Consider the following 24436-nt stretch of genomic DNA (forward strand, 5'->3'; position numbering starts at 1 on the left):
TTCAAAATAAAATTAGTTCAAATTGCATACGTTTTGCTAGTAGCACTAAAATTCGCAGTTGAAAATGCTTCAAGCAAGTACTTCAAAACACATGTTTTGCTAGTAGCAGCATAAATTCACAGTTGAAAATGCTTCAAGCAAGTACTTCAAATTGATCAAACCAAAGCATGTTTATTTAAAAGGAGCTCTGTGAGGAATTCCCTTCCTCTTGCGCTTGTGCTTCATCTCAATTGTACCAAGACTAATCTCATTCTTCCTGCATACAACTTCCACCTACAAAATCCATTATAACATATATTATGTACGCAAATTATATGTAAAAATATTTATATTCATTGACAGTGTAAAAGATTAATAATATGTACCTGGCAGGCAATGCAGCAGAAACGGAATTGGCCAGGGTCATTCAATCTCCTTTTGCAAGTGTAACAAGTTGGATCTCCAGCAATTAGAGAGCCTGAACCACAATGTGGCAGTGGATTCAACGCGATTACCCATTTCTTATTGCATTTGTATGGCTGCACATAAGAAATAAGATCTCTCTTATAACTAACATCGATGTCATATAGATACCAATTATGTACAAAAACAACAAAAAATTATAAATTGTTGCTACTACTAACTAGTCTTTGTTATAAGGCTATGCATACATGTGTGAAATAATCAATCTTGGTGCATCCGGTCTAAACCATTGTGCACATCTATCTATTAGAGAACAACTTCAGACATACAATATTTGAAGTTAAGTTTTTTCAAGCTTAACATCAAACGAAAATGTATGAAGTTAGATATGATTGAAGTTAAGACAATTTTTTCTAAAGTCCAAATAAAAACAACTAAATTTCAGTCATATGTGTACGAACTTCAGGTAAAATGACACAATCATCCATATATAGCTTAAGTTCTGACAAAGGACTAAACTTCAGCCATTTCGTTCAAGCTCAACTTCAGACAAGTGGGTGGACTTATAATTTTTTTACACACAATATAACTTAAATAGTGATTTCATGATCGAATATTTATGCACTTCGACCCACTATTAGAGTTCATATATTATTTTTCCTTTTCAACAATCAATATGAAATTCTAATCATACATTCAATAAAAACTAGTGTTAACAAATTAAGAAGTTCAAATTATCAAAGTTTAATTAAATCAAAAGAGTAAAATATGTCAAGCTTAAAACATATAAAGGTGGAATATATGTGCCAAAATTTTTGAAGAGAAGTCTAATTTAGATCAGTACTCTTTATCATGTAAAAAAGGAGGGCGGGGGACAAATTTATGAAATTAATAAAGAAAATAAAAATGAAAAGAAAATAGCTGGCAACAAGTTGTCACAGTAAATTTTCACAAGAAGTGGTTATAACAAGTTTCATTAACAAGATACAAAATTAAGTTCCAACCTTGATGACAACAAAGAAGAAGGAGATCAGTCAACATTATTAACGACAGTCAAAGAAAAAGATAAGGATATTATAGATTGAGGTATTTTGATAATGGAGCAAGCAATTATATCTATCGATACAAATAAAAGTTTGTAGAGATTAAAAAATGATAAGAGGTAATGTGTATTTTTTGAGATACCTCAAAAATTTTAAATGTAAGGACAAGTATGTTCCTAATCTCCTATAACAATGGTTCCACAAATTGATTAACCATGTTTGCCATGTGTCAAAATTTAAAAAATAATAGTTTGGGGTTAGGTAACTTCTTGATAAAGGCCATGATATTTTTAGGAAAAAAAATATGCATATTTGGCCTAGAAATTCAAATGGCAATTTAATTGTTAAAGTACATATAACGTAGAATAGGTTGTTTTCTTTGAATATTAAGACCACTGACGCAAATTATTTGAAGGTTAATATGCAAGATGAATCGTCATATTTGACCATGTGATTTAAGCACTCATATTAATGACAGAAAAAATATGCTACATGAAATTTCTTCAATCAACCATCTTAATTAATAGAGTGAAGCTTGACTTCTTAAAAAACATGCAAGGAGGAGCTTTTCTCAAGAGACCATGTCAAGAGAAACCAAGTCACTCTATCCTATTCCTAGTGATGCGTGTGTGTTAATCAATTCACCTTATTTTGATAAAAGTAAATACTTCTTACTCTTTATAGATGATTTTCATAGAAAGACTTTGATGTATTTTTGAAGCAAAAATGAGAAGCTATTGTTGCATTTAAAATTTTTAATGCATTTATAGAAAAAGAGAAGACTGTGAAATAAAGATTTTAAGGAATGGTAGAGGAGGTAAAATAACTTCAAAAAAATTCAATTACTTTTGTCAATCTTATGAAATTCGTCACCCTTTAACGATCCGTACTTTGCCCAATAAAATGGTGTTTCAAAAAAAAAAAATAGAACAATTCTTAATATGACTAGTTGTATGTTGAAAGCTAAATGTTCTCTAAAAATATTTTTGGTCAAAGATGTTTATTGTATAGTTTTTTTGAGTAATAGATCTCTGATAAAAATATTAGAAATCAAACCCTTCAAAAAGCATGAAGGGAGAAAAAGTCAAGTGTTAAACACTTGAGAATCTTTGAGAACAACCTATGTTCATGTGTTACATCAAGGGAGAGAGGAACTTGATGATCAAAGCGGCAAGAATGTATTTATTGTCTACGATATAAGTTTAAAAGACTACAAGTTATACAATGCAAGCAATAATAAAGTGGTGATGTTGAATTTGACGAAAAAGCAACATAGAATTGGAAGGCTCAAGTTAAGAAAGAATATATGATTTTCTTTCATACTTTGAAGTTGAAGAAGAATAAAATATCATGACACTTGCACAAGCTGTGACCCCACCTCCTTCTACAACAAATGTTGCATCTCCCACTTCTCAAGAAAATTCAAGTGAAAGCCCAATGGAAGAGGGTGAACATCCACGAGTTCTATGATAATATATAAAAGTAATAATTATAGTGATTTGAAATTGTGAATTTTTTATTTATGTGTATTGATCATTTTATCCCTTTTCCTAGTTGCTACATATTGATTTTGAGATTTAAAAATAATTTATATGATTTTTAATGTGATTAGAAATGATTTGTGCATATTTGTGATTTTTAGAGGTTTGAGAAGTCATATAGTTTACTTCAATCAAAATTCATTATTTTGAGTGTCGGTGGAAATTTGAAATACACTAACAGATCTGAAATATTGATTTTGAATTAGTAGCAAGGTTTGTTTGATTTTGAGACCTTTATATCTCAGTTTGATCCTTTGTTTGAAAAATAGTAAAAAGAGATCTCAGAGGTTAATTTTGTGAAAGTAATATTTTTTAAAAAATTCGACATCTTCATTGATTTTGGAACATCAAAATTAGCCTAGTAGCACATATAATTTATTTTTTTTGGTATCAAACGAATTTTAAGGAACCATTCGGAGACGTTCCTCCACTTGAAAAATCTGTTGGTGCAGTATTTTCTGGTGCATCAAGTCCTCCTTCAAGATCATATGGACATGTATCGTAATTGTGGGCCTCGATGATGGAATACATCATGATCACATGATGGAGGTACCGCGATCATAATGGGTTAATTGGTGGAATAAGTCGAGTTGACTTATCTCGATTGCAAGACCCAATTATGCAATCGTGATGACCAATTTAATTGCCCGTCAAACTTTGACAGTCGCAATCGCAAGGTGGGATCTGCGATCGTGAGATATTGTTCATTGAACATTATGTATGATTTATTTTCACATTTTTCCTTCATTTTTGAATCTCTGAGCTTCAGATTTGGGCTATTCTTGAGAATTTCTTCACCACTTGAACATGGGTAAGCTCCAAACCTTATTATTACTTTCTATCAATTATATCATCAAAAAGAACTTTAAATCATAATTTTAAAATGAGAATTTGAAATATTTACCAATAAAGTTTTAAAAGGATTTTTCTTCAATTTGAACCTCGTTTAAAATTCATTTTCACATAGTTTTTTCATTGCAGAATCCTATAACCTTAGAGAATATGTTTTTAAAACAAAATTCTAATTTTACTCTTTTTATTTTCAAACTCAATTTTCAGACCCGTTTTGAATCCATCCCAAATATGAGCAATATATTTCTATGCATAAATATAATATTTAAAGGTTGTATTAATTCTGAATTTGTTTGCAATGGAAATACTTCATGTTGAAGTATCTTAGATTGAAATTTTATCATTTCGAGGTAGGTTATGGCTTAGTAAAACATGCTATGGGTTAAGAAAACTGACTATGGAGTTTACATTTTGAGATTATTGTTATTGTTATCTGCCCATGTGGGGACTTATACTTTGTTGTTATTGACTCGTGACATCTAATATTATGTGTTTCCTGTGTGGGCGCTTTATTTGACATCATTGGACTTATATTTACATTTGAATGTGTTATTTGTGCATTTGAATGCTTTTATTCTCGATATGATGTCTGTGAGGGGGCTTAAATGCATTTTTTTCCTGATAATGCCTAACTAGAGTTGATGATCATGAATTATGGACATACTAATCTAACTTCTGGGCTCACTTATATATATATATATATATATATATATATATGCACACACATATATATGTTGGATGGATTGGATATCATCATATTGAGTTGATTGTGAACATTAAATCCTCATCCAATACATAAACATACATGAGATATTAGTACGTTTGAGAAACATTTTTTTTTTGAAAGAAAATGACACTTTTATGAAAACTCTCTCCATGAACATAAGCCAAGGTGAGTTGATATTGAGATATTAGATATAGTATATAGATTACGAACTCCCATGGATCCTTCTTAAGATCTGGAAGCTCGATGGTTATATACCAAAAGTAATGCGGCGACTTTCACCATTCATCACATCTACATTACGTTGCATTTTATTTTCATACACAACTTTCACGAGTTCTTGATTTGTGTTTAGTTTTAGTAAATTCTTCATGTATATCTGTTTTGATTTCTTTTTTAATATATAATAAAACTGTTAGTGGAGATGGTGTGAGCTACCATTTGAGATTTTTTTACTTGCAGGTGATCTGCTCATAGTATAATTTTTTTTATCTTATTTTCTACTCTTCTTAGTTGATCTATGATACCTATTGAGTAAAAGTGGATCGTACTCATTTCTATTTTATCCTTTAGGTGCAGATTCTAGTACGAACACTACACGGGGTGGCTGAGTTCATGTGTGAGATAGTTGGTGACTCGAGGTACTGCATACTCTAGGCGTCCAGAGTCATTTTCAGACCTCATCCAATTTTTATTTATGTCTTTAGTTATTATGGAGGCAAATGGTATATTTCAGACTCAGTTGTACTATTAGATGCTTTCTACTTATGATAATAGATTATGAAATTGGCTTAATGTATTTCTTTTACACTTTTCTTTTTACCTGTGTTTAAGGGCCTGACTTTATTATAGAAGTCTCTTCATGTTTTATTTTATTGTGATTTTAGAATTCTTAACTCTTGAAATTTGGGCTTACTTATCAAGGTAGGGTCGCAATAAGTGCCATCATGAACCTAAATTTTGGGTCATGATATAAATTTTGATTCTTTATTATCTCTTTATTGATAGCGATGAAGCTGTTACTGATAAAAGACGGAGACAAGTCATGGAGGATTGATGTGTGCAAAATTGCGAACACATTTGAGGCCTTTAACTTAGAATAATTGTGAGGCCTTAAGCAAATTTTGTCGTTTTTTTATGTGTTTATGTTAATTTTACAGATTATGCTAAAGGGATAGAGAACCAACAAGAATGGAGGAAAAGAAGTCGACATCTGAAGGAATCTGAAGAAAGGTATGGCTGACAACATCTGTGACAATGCATCATTCCCATGATAGGCTATTACAGTTGCCGTCACATGTAACTAGGGAGTTTGAATGAAGTGAATGTTGTGACGACATATGCTGATAAGACGTCAAAAGTGTGACAAGCCATCAGAATCATCCTCAACCATAGGCAAAAATTACTGAAATGGAGGAGGAGCTGACGACATTCAAGACATGCCATCAAGATCCTGATAAGCCATCACTGTCGTCGTCAACCCTAGGCAGCAAAAGCTGAATTTGCAGAGAAGGTGATGACGTCCATGACAGGCAGTCAAAATCATGATAGGCCATCACAATCGTCGTCATCTATTCTGAAGAAAATCTAAAAGTTTAATTTTATTTCCTTATTTAGGTTTAACTATTTAAAGCCTTGTTTTAGGGTTTTTCTATTATCCATCAATTAATTGACATATCCTACAACGTATGACTTTTTCTTCTCTCTCTCTCTCGAAGACAAATATTTTGGTGGTTTGCCTTGTGATTCAATTGAAAGAACACTTTTGATTTCCTTCATTATTGTAAGTTAATCCTTTCAATTATGAATTTAACTTGTGTACGTATTTCCTGCATCATGAGTAGATAAACACTCTTAACCTGGGTTATAGAATCTAGGGGTAGGTCATGATAAGGTGTTGATTAATTACTCAAGGTTTAATAGGTGTTAGGATTTCTTGGTAATTCTGATATTCTAACTTATGTCTATTGGTTGCAAAAAATAGGTGTACCTTCTTTGATTTACTTGAGAAAGAAATCATAAATAGTAGGAAGTGAATTATTGACAGGGACTCGGTAAAGCTTCATTTAATAATCAGCATTGTACCAAGTTTGATTAACCTGAGGTAAAATTTGGGCAGCGAGTTGCGATTCCCTAAGTCCGGGAGGATTAGGAAATTAGATGCTTGAATAGGTAGAAAGATATTCGAGCATACTATCGATAGAGATAGCTTGTTATCCTAACCACCGTGAGAACCTTTAGCTATTTGTAGCATCTGTCATATACCATAAACCCTAGTGAACATAATCCCGATTTTTCATAAAATATTGATTACAAACATTAATCTCAAAGTGACTAACAATTGTCTGAGAAATTTAAATCCCTATTTCAGGAAACAGTAAACGACCAGATAATTATTTCATAAACAATTTGAGTTCACATCCTATTCCCTGAGGAATTCGACCCCAACCTAGTTGGGTTTTATATTGACAACGATCGCTTACACCTATTCAAGAGTGTAGTTTGAGCGTTATCAAAAATGGCGTCGTTGCTGGGGAATACGGTTGTAAAATGAAAGTTTGTGTGCGTTAATTTGCTATTAGTTAAGTTTTCTAAATTTACATTCGGTTGTTGTTTTTGTTCAATTGTAGGATATTTATCGGTGACACCAAGCACCACTCAATCCGAAACTCCAGCACATAAGTAGGATGGCAGAACAGCCGCTGCAGTATGAGTTTAATGATGACAATATGGATGGAGCAGGTGCAATGGGTGCAATCATTCTTCCACCGTTGGCACCTGGAGCAGAGTTCAATATTACAAGCATGATAATCTAACTCCTTAATCTGAAGGGGTTGTTTGGAGGACTTCCTGGGGATGACCCCAACCTTCATCTGGTAAATTTTGTCACCATTTGCACATCTTTTGATAACCCAGGGGTGATCCATAACGCTATCCGGTTGAGGCTGTTCCCGTTGTCTCTTTCTAGGGAGGTAATAACATAGTTAAATGAGCTAGATATCGATTCTATAACCAACTAGAGACAGTTAAAAGAGGTGTTCCTAGAATGGTACTTTCCACCCTTCAGAAGGGTACAGCTGAGGGAAGAAATCAGTAACTTTAAATAACTCCCAACTGAAGCATTGCATAAAACCTGGGAGAGATTTAAGAAAAATCTTGCACAATGTCCAAACCACAACATGACGGACTTCCACTTGAAGGAGACTTTTTATAGAGCTTTCAACTCTGTGACAAATCAAATTGTAGACAATGCCGCTGGTGGTTCTTTTGTTGATCTCTCCTTTCAAGATACTGCAGATATGCTGAATAGAATGGCCAAACAGAGTCGGGCTTGGTACACCAAGGATTCTATGGTGACAAGCTCTACTATTCCTGTAGGAATAAATGCTGAACAACACAGGAGAAATAAGGAGATGGATCAAGATATGGCCCACCCAAAGACTCAGGTGGACCTGCTCACCAAGCACTTACTATTGAGAAAAATAAAGAAAGTAAAGGATGTGATTTCTCAGGACCGTGTTGATGTGGAGCTTGAAGAAGAGGCTAATTATGTTAATAATCAGGGGATTTTTTGAGGCAATAGCCAAGGGAACCAAGGTCGGAACTTTTATGACAAGCCTAGATACAGAGATAGGGAGTAGAGAAACTGGAGAAGCAGTAATGACAGGAGTGGGCTATATACTTTTCCTGAAAACTAGGAGGCTGCTGTAACTAGCTCGGGGAAGATATCTATGGAGGGTATGATGGAAAAACTATTGAACGGAGTTGAGGCTATCAACTCAGGGGTACTTACTTTGAAAAAGTGAATTTTCTACTCTGAATCAGTTAGTTAGTTCACACTCAACTTCTATCAATCAGTTGGAGCAACAGATGAACTAACTTTTTGTAACACTGAACCAGGGAATAAGTGGAAACCTACCTAGTAAAACGGTTTAGAGTCAGTAGACTAATGAAGCATGTCTGGCCCTTCTGTGGGCAAGTCTATAAATAGTGAGGTAGTTGTGGATGAACCAGAAGAAAACAACCCAGTAGAGTCTGAGAAGCTGGATAGCTCTATTGATATATTAGAGAAGGTGAAGGAGAAAGAAGAGGAAGTGGTGTTGAAAACCATCCCAAGACTACCAACTTCCTTTCCTCAATGATTGAGGAAGAATGTCGATGGTGCCAAATTCAGCAAGTTCATGGCAATACTCAAGCAATTGGCAATAAATGTGCCTTTGATTGAGGCACTTGAGCAAATGCAAGGATATGTAAAATTCATGAAGGACCTTGTTACCAAGAAATGAGCAGTGACTTGTGAATTGGAGGAAGACCTCCACCTTTGCAGTGCTATTTCTATAAGGACCTTAATACAAAAGAAGCCGAATCTAGGTGCAATCACTATTCCTTGCACAATTAGAACTATAGGGTTCACTGAAGCGCTGTGTGATATGGGAGCAAGCGTTAATTTGATGCCATTGACTATTTATAAAAAGTTGGGTCAAGGGAATCCCACACCCACCAACATGAGACTGGTGATGGCGAACAGGTCAGTAAAGCGTCCTATTGGCATTTTGTATGATGTGTTGGTAAAGGTTTCAAATTTCATATTCCCTGCAAACTTTGTCATTCTGGACTGCGAGGTGGACTTCAAGCTGCCCACAATCTCGGGTCAACCTTTTCTCGTAACCGGAAGTATGTTGATCGATTTGAGAGTAAATGAACTCTTACTCAGGGTAAACGATGAAGCGGTACAATTTGATGTAGGCAAATAAATGAAACAACATTAGGAAATGAGTGTGTTCTCAGTAGTTGATGTGTATTTTGAGGACGAACAGGATATGCCCAGAACTGAACAACTTATTATTGAACCTTTGGCCGTGGTCATGATGAACTATGATAGTGAAGGTATGGAAGAGTATGAAGAGACAGTTTGTGCCTTGACTGGCATGGGTTCATACCCTTATGCTCCTAAAAAGCTGGACCTTGACCTTGTTAATCGACCAATACCACCAGCCAAGCCATCTATTGAAGAACCCCCAGTGTTGGAGTTGAAGGAGCTTTCTAGCACTTACGATATGTGTTTCTGGGTAAAGGAAACACGCTACCTGTTATTGTTGCAGCTGATTTGAAAGTACAACAGGTAAAGGCACTTATTTCAGGACTTCAGAAGCACAAAAGAGTAATCGAATAGACCATCACAGATATTATGGATATTCCCTTAGCATCTACACACATAAAATTCAACTTGAGAAAGATTTTATTCCAACCATAGAGCATCAGCGCTGTCTTAACCCACCAATCTAAGAGGTGGTTAAGAAAGAGATTATTAAGTGGTTAGATACGAGAGTGGTTTACCCTATTTTTGATAGCAAGTGGGTGAGTCCAGTTCAATGCGTGCCTAAAAAAGGAGGTATGATGGTGGTTACTAATGAAAAGAATGAGTTCATTCCACTTAGGCTAGTAACTGGGTGGAGACCACTTCCCAATGCCTTTTATGGACCAAATTCTTGATCGATTAGCCGGTGGGGGTGGTATTGCTTCTTGGATGGTTATTCTGGATATAACCAAATCTGCATTACTCCTGAAGATTATGAGAAGATGATATTCACATGCCCATATGGCACCTTTGCATTTAAAAGGATATCATTTGGGCTATGCAATACACCCGCCACTTTTCAACGGTGCATGATGTCTATCTTCTCTGACATGGTAGAAGACACCATAGAGGTGTTTATGGATAATTTCTCTATGGTGGGTTATTCATTTGAAATGTGTCTGGAGAATCTGAATGTAGCCTTGCAAAGATGTGTTGAATTTAACCTAGTGCTTAACTAGGAAAAATGTCATTTCATGGTAAAGGAGAGTATCGTTCTTGGACACAAAATTTTCAAAAAAGGGATTGAAGTTGATCGAGTAAATGTGGAAGTTATCGAGAAATTACCGCCTCCCATTTTTGTGAAGGGAGTGCGTAGTTTTCTTGGTTATGTAGGCTTTTATCGGAGGTTCATAAAAGATTTCTCAAAAGTTGTAAATCTACTTTGCAAACTTTTGGATATGGAAGTGAAATTTTTCTTCGATGATGAGAACTTGAAGGCATTTGAGTTCCTTAAAAGGAAGCTGATTGAGGCCCCTATTATTATCGCACCTGACTAGGATAAACTATTTGAAATAATGTGTGATGGAAGTGGTGTTGCCCTAGGAGCTGTATTGGGACAAAAGAGGGATAAGTTTTTTTATCTGATATATTACGCCAGCAAAGCACTGAATGAAGCTCAAAAGAATTACACAGTAACTGAACAGGAACTACTGGTTGTGGTGTATGCTTTCGAGAAATTCAAAGCTTATCTGCTTGGGACCAAAGTGGTGGTCCACAATGACCATGATGCCTTGAGATATTTGATAACTAAGAAGAATGCAAAACCAAGGCTTATTAGATGGGTGTTGCTGCTGCAAGAATTTGATTTCGGGGTCAAAGATAGAAAAGGTTACAAAAACCAGGTTGTTGATTATCTGTCTAGAATGGAAGGTGAATAGAAAGCTAGTGATGAAACAAACATAACTGACGCATTTCTTGATGAGGAAATCCTAGCAACTTCTGTGAAAACATTGCCCTGGTACGTGGATTATGCAAACTACATCGTGAGTGAGGTCATACCAGAAAATCTTTCTTTCCACCAAAGGAAGAAATTCTTGCATGATGTAACACACTACTTCTGGGATGAGCCTTATCTTTTTTGGCGATGTGAAGACAATATCATACGGAGATGCGTGCTGGAAGTAAACGTATTGTGCATACTTAAAGCATGTCATGCTTTCCCAGTTGGGGGTCACCATGCGGGTGACTGAACGGCCAAGAAGGTGTTGTAGAGTGCCTATTATTGGCCAATATTGTTTAACGATGCCTATGAGTTTGTACAAAATTATGACCAATGTCAGAGGCAAGGGTCATTCTCGAAAAGACATGAGATGCCCTTGACTAAGATGCTTGAAGTAGAATTATTTAATATCTGGGGTATTGACTTCATGGGTCCATTTGTAAGCTCGTATGGGATAAAGTATATTCTGGTTGCTGTTGACTATGTCTCTAAGTGGGTCGAGGCTGTGGATTTGGATGACAACGAAGGAAAGAGGGTTGTTGCTTTTCTCAAAAAGAACATCTTCTCTCACTTTAGAGTACCACGTACTATCATAAACGATGGAGGATCTCACTTTTGCAATAAATTATTTGGAGTAGCTTTGGCAAAATATGGAGTGAAACAACACAGAGTGGCTACTCCGTACCACCCATAAACTAGTGGGCAAGTGGAGGTGTCGAATTGTGAAGTTAAAGCTATCCTAGCCAAAACAGTGAATGCTAGCCGAAAAGACTTGTCTCGAAAGCTTGATGATGCCTTGTGGGTAGACCGAACTACTTTCAAGACACCCATTGGCATGTCACCATTTCAGCTGGTCTATGGAAAAGCTTGCCACCTGCCAATAGAACTGGAACACAAGGCTTTATGGGCGCTCAAAAGGTTGAATTTGAATTGGAAGAAAGCAGCAGAGATGAGACTAGGGGAACTAAATGAGATGGATGAATTCTGTCTCGGGGCATATGAACGAGCAGATCTGTACAAAGAAAAGATAAAAAAGTACCATGATTGGAGAATAGAGAAATGAGAATTCAAACTGGGGGATTTGGTGCTTCTGTTTAATTTCAGACTCAAATTGTTCCCAGAGAAGTTGAAATCTAAGTGGTCAGGTCTTTTTAAGTTTAGTCAAGTCCATACGTCGGGGGTAATGGAACTTGAAAATGAAAATGGAAGCACATTTAAGGTAAATGGGCAATGGGTGAAGCTTTACATTTGCCCAAAAAAATCAGTGAAAAGCATTACCATTATCTTTCTCGATGAAGTCTGAGGTAATCGAGATACCTGAGTCATGCTACAACGTTAAATCAAGCGCTGCATGGGAGGCAACCCATGATCCCAGAGACCAACCCAGTCCAGGTATATTCTAACTCTTAGTTTAACTTTCCTTTAATTCTAAGTTGAGGATGGAGGGTAGTCTACAGTTGAAACTTAGCTTTGGGCAACTATGAGAACTACAAGCACAAAAAGGCAGTGAAATGTCCTTGCTCGACTTTTAAACACTCTTCGAATGTCTTGTTAGATAAACTGTGTGGATTACATTTACTTATGACCATTGAGAATCTTGTTCTGGCATTAGTTATGGCTGGCTAATGATCATTACTACAAAAAAAAATTCATGAACTAGATAAGTGGTGGCTTGTGATATACTTGTGTACTAGGTGCATGTGAGCTATTACTTATTTTCCTCTATATGCTAAAGCCAGAACTTGCCTGGTTGGTCTTGCCATGGTCTGAGGATAGGAGTTAGGAAAGGATCATAGGTCTTCATTGATTAACCCATTTTTAGCCTAAAATATCCTTTCCTGTATACATGACACCCCTTGATCCCTGTTTAGAGACTAAATTGACCCTTTCTTTCGTATGACACCTATCACCTTCCCATGTATACCATAATGAACCTATTTATCCCTGGCCTTCCTTAGATACTGAGCACCTTGATCTAGGCAAATAGCCTAAGTTGAGGATGGCTATCATAGGGGTGCGTGGTGTAAAATGAGTGTGAAAAAGGGTGGATATTCAAAAAAAAGGCAGCACCCAACATGAAAATAAGGACAGTATCTAAGGACCTTGAATATCATACCAGCCCCAAACCATTCTACAATCCTAAAAGAAGTCCTATAGTGATTCTAGCTGACCTATCTGAGGATTTTGGTAATGAAAATAAGGACAAGCCTATGGTACTTGGCATACACTAACTGGAACTTCCTTTTGAGCGTGAGAGTCTTGTGATGAACCCCATATTTGCATTGTTGGATTCCTTATATGAGAGGAGGGAAATTTCTTTATTGTGAGGGCACACTGGTATCATTGCTAGCTACTTACTTATTTAAATAGTGTGACATTGATATGTGAATGGTTATTTTGGCTAAGATTAATGTTGCCGCTTGATTCCTTTGTATTACAGTATTGTTTTCAATAATATGCGCAGTTGGTATTAGTTTGTTTGGCATTGAAAGGATAACTTTTTGTCGAGCTTAAATGAAAAATTGGCTGTTGAATGTGCTATGTGTTCCCTTAGTTGGATTAAGTTGCTTGAGGACAGGCAATTATTTTAAGTTGAGGGTGTTGATGTGTACGCAATTGTGAACACATTTGAGGCCTTTAACCTAGAATAATTGTGAGTCCTTAAGCAACTTTTGTCATTTTTTGATGTGTTTATGTTAATTTTATAGATTAAGTTAACGGGATAGAGAACCAACAAGAATGGAGGCAAAAAAGTCGACATCTGAAGAAATCTGAAGAAAGGCGTGGCTGACGACATTTGTGAAAAGGCATCATCCCTGTGATAGACTATCACAGTTGCCGTCAAACGTAACCAGGGAGTTGGCATTAAGTGAATGCTGTGACGACATATACTGATAAGACGTCAAAAGTGTGACAAGCCATCAGAATCATTGTCAACCTTAGGCAGAAATTACCAAAATGGAGAAGCTAACGACATTCATGACACGTTATCAGGATCCTGATAATCCGTCACTTCATCGTTAACCTTAGGCAGAAAAAGCTGAATTTGCAGAGAAGCTGATGACGTTCATGATAGGCCATCAAAATCATGATAGGCCATCACAATAGCCATCATCTATTTCGAAGAAAATCTAAAACTTTAATTTTATTTCCTTATTTAGGGTTAACTATTTAAAGCCTTATTTTAGGTTTTTTCTATTATCCATCAATTAATTGACATATCCTACAACATACGACTTTTTCTTCTCTCTCTCTCTCGAACACAAATATTTTGGTGGTTTGCCTTGTGATTCAATTAAAAAAAAAACTTTGATTTTCTTTATTATTGTAAGTTAATCCTTTTAATTATGAATTCAACTTGTGTTCTTATTTCCTACATCATGAGTAGATAAACACTCTTAACCTGGGTTATGGAATCTAGGGTTAGGTCATGATAAGGTGTTGATTAATTACTCAAGGTTTAATAGGTGTTAGGATTTCTTGGTAATTTTGATATTCTAACTTATGTCTGTTGGTTGCAAAAAATAGGCGTACCTACTTTGGTTTGCATGAGAAAGAAATCATAAACAGGAGGAAGTGAATTATCGACAGGGACTCAGAAAGGATTCATTTAATAATCAGCGTTGTAACAAGGTTGATTAATCTGATGTAAAATCTGGGCAGTGAGTTGCGATTCCCAAAGTCCGAGAGGATTAGGAAATTAGATTCTTGAATAGTTCTAGGGACATTAGAGCATACTATCGATAGAGATAGCTTGTCATCCTAACCACCGTGAGAACCTTGAGTTATTTGTAGCATCTGTCATATACCATAAACCCTAGTTAACATAATCCCGGTTATTTCATAAAATATTGATTACAAATATTAATCTCAAAGTAACTAACAATTGTCTGAGAAATTTAAACCCCTATTTCAGGAAATAGTAAACTACCAGTGAATTATTTCATAAACAACTTGAGTTCACACCCTATTCTCTATGGGATTCGACCCCAACCTAGTTGGGTTTTATATTGACAACGATCGCTTATACCCATTCAAGAGTGTAGTTTGAGCATTATCAAGGATCAAATATGAAAATAGAGAAGAACAACACTTGAGAATTAACAGCTCTTCCCAGAAGTCATCAGATAATTGAATTCAAACTAGTATACAATAAAAGAATATAATCATGGAGAGGTAAGCAATACAAGGCAAGAATCATAGCTAAAGGCTACAAACAAATAAATGACACTGACTATGAAAAGGTTCATGCACATATTACTGTCATAGAGATGATATGTTTGATGGTCCCTTTAGGGGCATAAATAATTTAAAAAATTCATCAACTACGTATCAAGTCAGCATTCTTGAATAGGTATCTTGAAGTGGAAGTATTTGTTGAGAAATTATTGGGATTTATAGTAAAAAATTATGAAGATAAATTTCTAAAGCTGAAGAAAACTTTACATGAATCAAAGCAACCTCCATAGAAATAAAATAGTTGCATTGACAAGTCTTTTCAAGACAATGAATTTATTCATTATCTCTATAAATATATATATTTTACATTAAAGCTCATATCAATAAAAATATTTTCACTAATTGTCTTTATGTTGATGATTTTAACTAACAGATAATAATCTAAGTTCGTTTGATGCCTTCAAGAAATTTATATTCCTTGAGTTTGAGATAATAGATATAAGGTTTATATCATATCACTTGAACCTAGAAATGAAGTAACTAAAAGAAGGCATCTTCTTCTCTCAAGAAATTTATACATAAATGATTTAAGTAAGTTCAACCTGCTAGATTGAAACTCAGTGAACACTCCAATGAAGAGTGACACAAAATTATCAAACTTTGATGGTGGAGAAAGGGTAGACTTTACTTTATGAAAAAATATCGTGGAAAGTTTAAGGAACTTGACCTATACGAGATCAGATATATTATTTACAGTTGTAGTAGGAAGTTGCTTTATGTAATGGAAAAATTACACATTATAGATAAAATAATTTAATAATTACAGGGTATGGTTAATGTTTTAAAAAATTATAATTCATAGTTAATAATTTTTAATAATTACATGGTATGGTTAATGTATATATCAAATGCAAGTAAGACTTTCTCTCTCAAAATTAATTTTTTGTTTTATCTTTTAGCTGATTGGAGTGCTTAGCGATAATAGGTCATTCTTTTATTGGACGTTTAAGCGGCAGTATGTATTCCTCCTAATTCAACAGATCTCAAAGTTAATTCTAACATATATCAAAGAATATTTTTCTTTCTGTTTCTTCTTCCAAATTTTCTGATATTTTGTGTTTTTCCCTATACATCTGCTATATTTTTTCATAGAAGATTTTCTTAATTCAACTAAATTGTTATCAATTATATATTCTGTGTCAATTATATATGTGTATATGTATAAGTTATATATTAATTGTATATATGATGTAATTGTATAAGTAGTATATGTATAAGTCATACATGTCAATTGTATATGTCAATTATATATGTCATATATGTATAAGTTGTTAATTGTATATGTTCATCCAATTTCTCTTTTTCAATTGTATATCTGAATGTTTGTATATTATCATAGTATATATTAAATAACTATATGTATATATATATATATTGCAGAATATATACTGAGTATGTACATATACATTTCGCATAGTATATATACAAATATACAAATTATTTTTTTAATTCAATCGTTATTTTCTTAATACAACTAAATTGTTATCAATTGTATATTATGTGTTAGTTATATATTAATATATGTATAAGTTGTATATTAATTACATATACGATATAATTGTATAAGTCATATATGTATAAGTAAATTGTATAAGTCGTATGTGTATATGTCATTTATGTCAATTGTATATGTCAACTATATAAGTCATATATGTATAAGTTGTTAATTGTATATGTACATCTAATTTCTCCTTTTTCAATTGTATATCTGAATGTTTGTATATTATCATAGTGTATATTAAATAACTATATATTTGTATATATATACATTTGCAGAATGTATATTGAGTGTGTACATATACATTTTGCACATTGTATATACAATATACGATTCTTGAAATTATAAAGAATAAAAGAATGAGAAAGAGTAGGGGAGCGAGATAGAGGGATGAGAATGGAGGAAAGAGGAAGAGATGGGAGAGAAAAGGAGGAGAGAGGTGACAAAGAGAGAGAGAAAGGGAGGAATTTAAGGTATATCTATATTTTGTAATTATGTAAACTTTAGCCATGCCTTGTAATTATGGACGGCAAAGTAACTCGGTGGACCCTTGTACTTTGGCCGATTTGTAAAGTGGATACTTCTACTTATACATTTGCAATATGGACCCTTGAACTCAATAAAAATAAATATTTTGAACCCTTTTCCCATGTGTGTAACACACTTGCTGCCACATCAGCTTCCACGTAGATTCCACGTTATTTTTTAATTAAAGATAGAAAATATTTTATTTTAAGAAAAAAAACCTGCCCATCCCCCTTCCCCTCCTCCCCCTTCCCCCGCCCCACCCATTTCCCCTTCTATCATCTTACCTCCATTTTGAACATCCCGCTGCAATTAGCTAAAATCATACTCTCACCTCTTCAGTTTTTTTTTCTTTGATTTCTAAAATTATATTCTCCCACTGCAATTTGCAAATTTCTAGTTAGGTAGTAATTAGTATGATTGAAAATGACTAATTTCTCCCTCCGCCTATTCTTTCTTCAAGTTATTCTTCATCTTATTGTTCCTTCCTTTGATATTCCATAAGAAAGGGAAAGTTCCAATTAAAGATGGTAAATTCTGAATATCATCAATATCTGCATAAATGGTTTTATCGCAATTGCTTAAGTTTGTCTTCTTAGTGTTACTCTCATTATTATGATTATTAGGGGTATAAGAACTGACATTTGTGGAGTAGAAGTTACAGAAAGGTTGATAAGGGCAGAAGAATCTGAAATATGAAGAAGAAGAAGAAGAAGAGAGAGAAAGAATAGTTGGGTCTTGGCGTGTAAAGGCGATTGATTCCTCCCCATCTTCATCGTTCTACATGTTCAACAAGGATTCCATTGTCATTTTCTACTTGTTGTTTTTGAGTTGTGGAAGTTATGTTGTTGTTATTTGAAACTTGAGTTTGGTGGAATTTGAGGGTTATAGGGTTTGAAGGATTGTTGTGGATTTTGAAGATTATGGGTGGGGAACAAGGAAGGATGTGACATTGAAGTAGGGGGAACTGGTGGGGTGGGTGGGGGATAGGGTGGAGGAATAGGTAAAAGGTATGGTGCGGGGGTAGAGGAGAGGGGCTGGGGGTGGGGGACAGGGAAAGAAGGTGGGGAGAATGAGGCTGGTGTAGGGGGGGGGAGGTGGGGGGGGGAAGGGGGGGGGGGGGGGGGGGAGACTTTTTTAAAAAAAAATTTAATTATTTTAATATAAAATTAAACAAAAAAATAACCCTCATTTACACCTCAGGCGTGTGCCTGCATGCGTTTCGTCCTACTCAGTCATTTTGATGCCACATAGGCTTGGTCAATGGTCAAAGGGCTTAAAATATTCTATTTTTTTTGAGTTGAGGGATTCATATGACAAATGTATAAGTAGAAGTATCCACTTTACAAATCGTCCCAAGTACAAGGGTCCACCGAGCTATTTCTCCATTATGGACTAAAAGCTACCTATATCTAATTTTTTGTCAAATGGAATCTCCTACCTTAACTTACTTAGAGGTCATAGATGAATTCTTCATTTCCTAAAAGTTACTATAGACCTTGGGTTGTTCTATTGTTCTTTTAATGACTTTAACTTTCTGAGTTTTTGATAGTGATTATGTGGGAGATATTGATGATAGAAAAACATATTTGGTATTGTATTTTTATTGGGTGATAGATTTATTTCTTAGAGTTCAAAGAAACAATTACTTTATCAACTTGTGAAATTGAATAACTGGCAACAATATCATGTACATGTCATGCTATTTGGTTGGGAGGATTGATAAAAGATCTCAATCTACTACAAATTAATGGTACAATGATATGTGTCGATAAAAAATCTGCAAAAGAACTTGCTCAGTATTTAATGTACCATGATCGAAGCAAGCATATAGACATAAGACGACACTTCATCATAGAATGCCTTTTTAAAGAGGTAAATTTCAAGTATATGAAATCTCACAATCAATTTATGCATTTCTTTGCAATGCCTTTATAGTTAAATATTTTTAGAGATTAAGATCAAAACTTGAAATGAAAAAGAAAATTTTAAATTAAGAGAGAGATTTGAGGGATCACTAAAAGAAATTAAATAAAAAGAAAATAATTGGCAACAAGCGCAAAAGTCCATAACTTATTTTCATTTACAATTTTCAAGTGTTGTGGCAATCATTCCTCCCATAAATAAAAGCTTTGTTTTTTAAATTCAAACACACCACGATAAGGAGAGAAATAGAGGGTAGAGAGAGTGTAATCCACAAATCACTTATAGTCTGCAAGAAATAGAGTAGGAGTAATATTGTAATGAGTTTTGTGAAATAAAAAGTGATATTTTTTGTAAGGTGTAGTAGTCTTTTGACACTATCAAGTTGTAACAAACAATATTATATTACTCCATTCAAAATAATATTTTATTCCATTAAAAACTTGAGGTGCTCTCTGTAGGAAAGAAAATATTTTTCAAAAATCAAGTGGTTTCTTACTTACTTTCTTGTGTTCAATATGTAAGTTAAAAATGTTATCCTAAAAACATTAATATATATATATCCAAGACAAAACTATGAGTATGGAGTGAGATAGTGTAATGGGTGTTGTGGTAGGAGCGAGAAAAAAAGTAGGGGTAGGGGTGGTGAGAGTGGAGTAGGGATGGTTGATAAGGGGTTGGGGTTGGGTACTAGTTGTGGGGGAGGGGGAGGTAGAGTGGGTGGTGAAATGGGTGGTTGTGAGAGTGGAGAGGAGACAATGTCACTTATTTTTTCTACTTACATTAAAGAAGCTTTTTATTTCTCAAAAGCTTGTTTTCTTAAAAACTAATTTTTTTAATATTTCTATCCAACTAAATATGAAAAAATAAAAAAGTATTTTCCTCCATATTGAACAGACCCTAGATATCATTATTACTCACTTTTTCTTATTGTTTAACGTAAATATAATTCTTGAGTGGAATTATTATTTTCCAACAAATATCCCATTATTCTTTATTCTCTCTCAATCATAACTATATCTAATATTCCACAGTAAAATTATTCAAATTAATTAATGTCCAGATCACCTATATACAATATCAGTATAAACTCTTTTAGTTTTTAGTTGTAATTGTCTATTCCAAATTAAATTTACCTGAATTTTAGCGCAGTCAACATGATTCTCCATCTCTTCAAGAGGAACAACATCTTTGTAAACATGTCGATAAATCTTCAGTAGCTCATGGTCATTGTGTTTGTTTGTAGAGATACAATACCTGCATAAATCTAAATCACATGTGATGCAATACTTGTTTAGATCATTCTTTTGGAGTTCAGCATGCACCATACATGACCCAAAAAATGTCTTTTTCAAAAAGGGACCTAGCCATGGTGGTATATTCTTCATAGGCTCTGCAATTAGTTTCACCTACAAAATATATTCATTATATTAATAGATACTGAGATTCTTGCTTGATCTGATTAAATCAAAAAAAGTCTTTCTCACTATTAGAATAATAAACTCACCTGAAGTGATATTGTCATCAAATAAATGATACAGTAATAAAATATACATATAGAACAAGAGGTACGGAGAAAAGAAAATACTTATCAAGCTAAGTAATATTGTAATCAAATAAGCAAGATAGTCATCAAATATACATATAGAAAAAAGAATGTACAAAGAAAAGAAATACTCGTCAAGCTAATTATCCCTTCAAAAGTTTTCTCACTATTCATAATACTAAACTCGTGATATTGTTATCAAATATCCTTACAAAAAAGTAATACCAAGATAACAAACTACGCATCAAGATATTATCTCTTAAGTGTCTTATTCAGGAATTGTTCGATAAAGATTAATGAACTTTAAAGTTTTAACATTTTTTTTAGAATTTTTTAGGAATGAACCAAATCCTATCAATTGTTTAAGACTTTATTGCTTTTGTATTAATGATTGAACTTAGCTAGTTTTGAGTTCAATTTTAAGGAGAAACTAAGACTTCACTTCTCTTTTAGTACTTGGCTAAGTTCTAAGAACATCTACATACATTTTCTATATAATCAAAATGTATATTCAGACTTACTTTATCCTTCTATGAGATTTTCATAGAATAAATATTGAATGACAGGAAAAATTTTAGTGGAACATAAAAGAAAAACATTTTATAAAATCCCGAGTTAATGACAATATCCATCTCAATAATTAGAAATGAACAAAAAACATGAACCAGATCATATATATTTTTTGGTCCAATTTTTACCTTGTATGTTCCATTTTCTCCTTGATATGTTGTTTGTGTGTCTTACATTTCATGGAATTTATTTAAAACTCATTACTTAATCTCACATAAAGAAATCATAAAAACTACTATTTGCTTATTTATCACTTTTTATTTTTCTTTTTTTGAGATATAATACATTTCGAATTCACTGGCTTAACTAATTCAAATTTGGGGAGCATAAAGTTAACTAGAAAAGTTTTTTCTACTAAGGCTTTCATCTTTTAGAGGGCTTGAAGATGAGACATTTGATCAAATAGGACGAATTTTTCATCCATCCCATCAAACTCTTTTATCATGTTTAAGAATAACTGAACGAGGGGAAAGTTGTGTCAAGGTAGGGTTAGCGAACTCATAAATTCTGAAAGAGGCGATTGATTGAATTATTTGATTACATTGTCTAAAACCTTTAATTATTATAAATGGAATATATCAAATTTCTAGGATCATAAAACATTTTGTGATGTGTGATCTTGATTCTTTTTATTGAGTCAAACATATGAAAATATTCTATAAATGAATGACTATCAGACTCAAATAAGTTTTCTTGGCTTCAATTTGATATCAGGGGATGTGAATGATTCATCAAGTCATTTTTTACACCTCACCCCCTAAATAGAAATACATATAATAAATTAGCCGATTGAGATATCAGAAAATAATATTTTAAACTTCTTTATTTGTAGTGAATTCTTTCAGCCCAAAATAATAAGATATAGGAATACTCTTGACCATAATAGATCTCTTAGTACCCTCACATAATCGACATAAAACATGTATTCTCTTACATATCAAAATCACCATACATGTAATATATGATTTTAGAGTTCACATATGAATTAGAATTTTGTTTCACTTTATAGCTTTACATTGGTTAGTTAAGAAAATGTTGATGTCTTTATAGGCTGAAAAGCGGGTTTGAAGCAAAAAATAGTCTTTAACATACTTAGGAATTGGTTTTGTAGTATATAAAAGTTGGCTTGACGTGATTAGGAGTGTGCCTGGCGTATATAATTAGTGGCTCCATTCATAGGGAAAATTAAGAGAGAGAAGCTCATATCAAGTCGATTAACTGACTTGAATGAAATTAGAACTCAACAAAACACTGAAAAACAAGATTTTATGGGATGATTCAGGATAGAATGGTCATTTCATTGTATGTCGTGACCAAAATTTTCCCTTTCTTAACATGAAAAAAGAAGAATGAACAACTAGAATACAAAACCATTAAAAGTGTTGCAATACATATTTTTTGATTCTGTTAGAGGAAAATGTGCACATGACGTCAAAGTAGAACACAATTAAAATTATAGAAATGTTACACTTCTGATTTTACTATACAAACAAGTCATTAAAGAACAAGGCGACCCCCCCCCCCCCCCCACACACACACAAATATTTCAAGAAAATGAAATATTCTATCCTTTCAATGCATTAATACTTTCTCAGAAATTGATATTCTTTTTCTGCCAAAAGTAACGGGATGAGATCATCAGTGAGTAATTTCAAGAAAATTGTTTCATCTATGTTTTAAAATCCAATCTCATCATTGTATAACATTTCAAAAAAAAATTGTATCATCTATGTTTTTTAGTCCATATATTTGTAAAAATTTAGGAAGTTTGTGGTTGATAACTCAATTTTCTTCTTGGATTTTATAGACTGTAATATTTAAAAATTTCATTTGTAATATTAGCGCATATAGTAATATGAGCTTTATATAATAATAAAATTCTTAGCTCTGCTAATAGACCCCCTCTTTTAAACATAGATTTTAACTCCTACTCAGAATGAGTATTGCTCTCTTGTTCTTATTGTTTTCACACATTAATATAATTAGTGAATGTTTGTGTCCTCACTAGAATAAGTAACGAAAGGTCAAGTCCTTCTTTCTTGTACTTATTTTATTGAGGACTTTTTGTTTTTATTATTAATAAAAGATAGTAAAAAACTCTTATCTAGTAGTATAAGTTTATTAAGAAAAATTATTTTATTGTAATAACATATAACTAACATGAAAGAGTTATCAAGAGAAGATTTGATTATTTTTTAAACTCACTAGTACTCGCTGAAACATAAAAAGTAAATTTATTGATTGAAAGATTTAACAATTAAATAACTTGGTTATACTTCTTTGTGTGTCGGACACCCTCTAATTGTTAGAAACTCTAAATTGTTAAAAATCATGCTATTGAAATAAACCTAAAATAATATAAAAACAGTGGTCCTCTCAGAAAATTTAAGTATAAAAAATTCGTTATAGATTATCAATTTTTAGAAATTACAAATATGGATTACATATGTAATTATAAGTTTTGATATATTTTATTAAATTAATTATGCAATAATTAATCACAACATTATTTCACACAATAGGACCAGTTTCAATTTTTTGAAAAATCATTACCTTTAATACACAAATTATTTAAGAGGCTTTCACACAGTTAGTCACATGAAATTTCCTCAACAATCAAATAAAAAAAAGATAACTTTCAGGTTGCTTTTGGCATGGAAATGCATAAGCAAAAAGCTAAGAATTAAAACACACACAAAAACTTAGAAATAAACAATCAATTTTGAATGAAATCAAAATTTCAATTATAAGATACCTATATCTTGTTGAATATTAAAACTAAAAAGATGTTAATTGGTAATGTCATGTGTGTATATATATATATATATATGTACCTGCTCAATTATTTCAGAAGGTGATGATTTAGAGCTACACATTTTTTCCTTTTGTTTTTCTTCTGCTTCTTCTTTTTCCAATTTTCTAAAAATGCTATTTGAAGTAGCCATAGAAAACTACTAGTAGAATCTTATTGCCAGTATTGTTCCCTTAAAGTGTA

At 33.3% G+C, this 24436-nt stretch overlaps 1 protein-coding gene across 1 annotated transcript; it reads right to left on the reverse strand.

Moving 5' to 3' along the window:
• LOC107877208 (protein RGF1 INDUCIBLE TRANSCRIPTION FACTOR 1) lies at positions 1–24436 on the reverse strand. The gene is made up of 4 exons (XM_016723908.2): positions 24276–24436; positions 20462–20734; positions 366–518; positions 1–273 (listed from the first exon to the last, which is right to left on the reverse strand). The coding sequence occupies exons 1-4, from the start codon at positions 24384–24386 to the stop codon at positions 172–174; spliced, it is 639 nt and encodes a 212-aa protein (XP_016579394.1). The 5' UTR covers positions 24387–24436; the 3' UTR covers positions 1–171.

The sequence above is a fragment of the Capsicum annuum genome, unplaced genomic scaffold, assembly GCF_002878395.1.
Source record: "Capsicum annuum cultivar UCD-10X-F1 unplaced genomic scaffold, UCD10Xv1.1 ctg4380, whole genome shotgun sequence".
Lineage (NCBI taxonomy): Eukaryota > Viridiplantae > Streptophyta > Magnoliopsida > Solanales > Solanaceae > Capsicum > Capsicum annuum.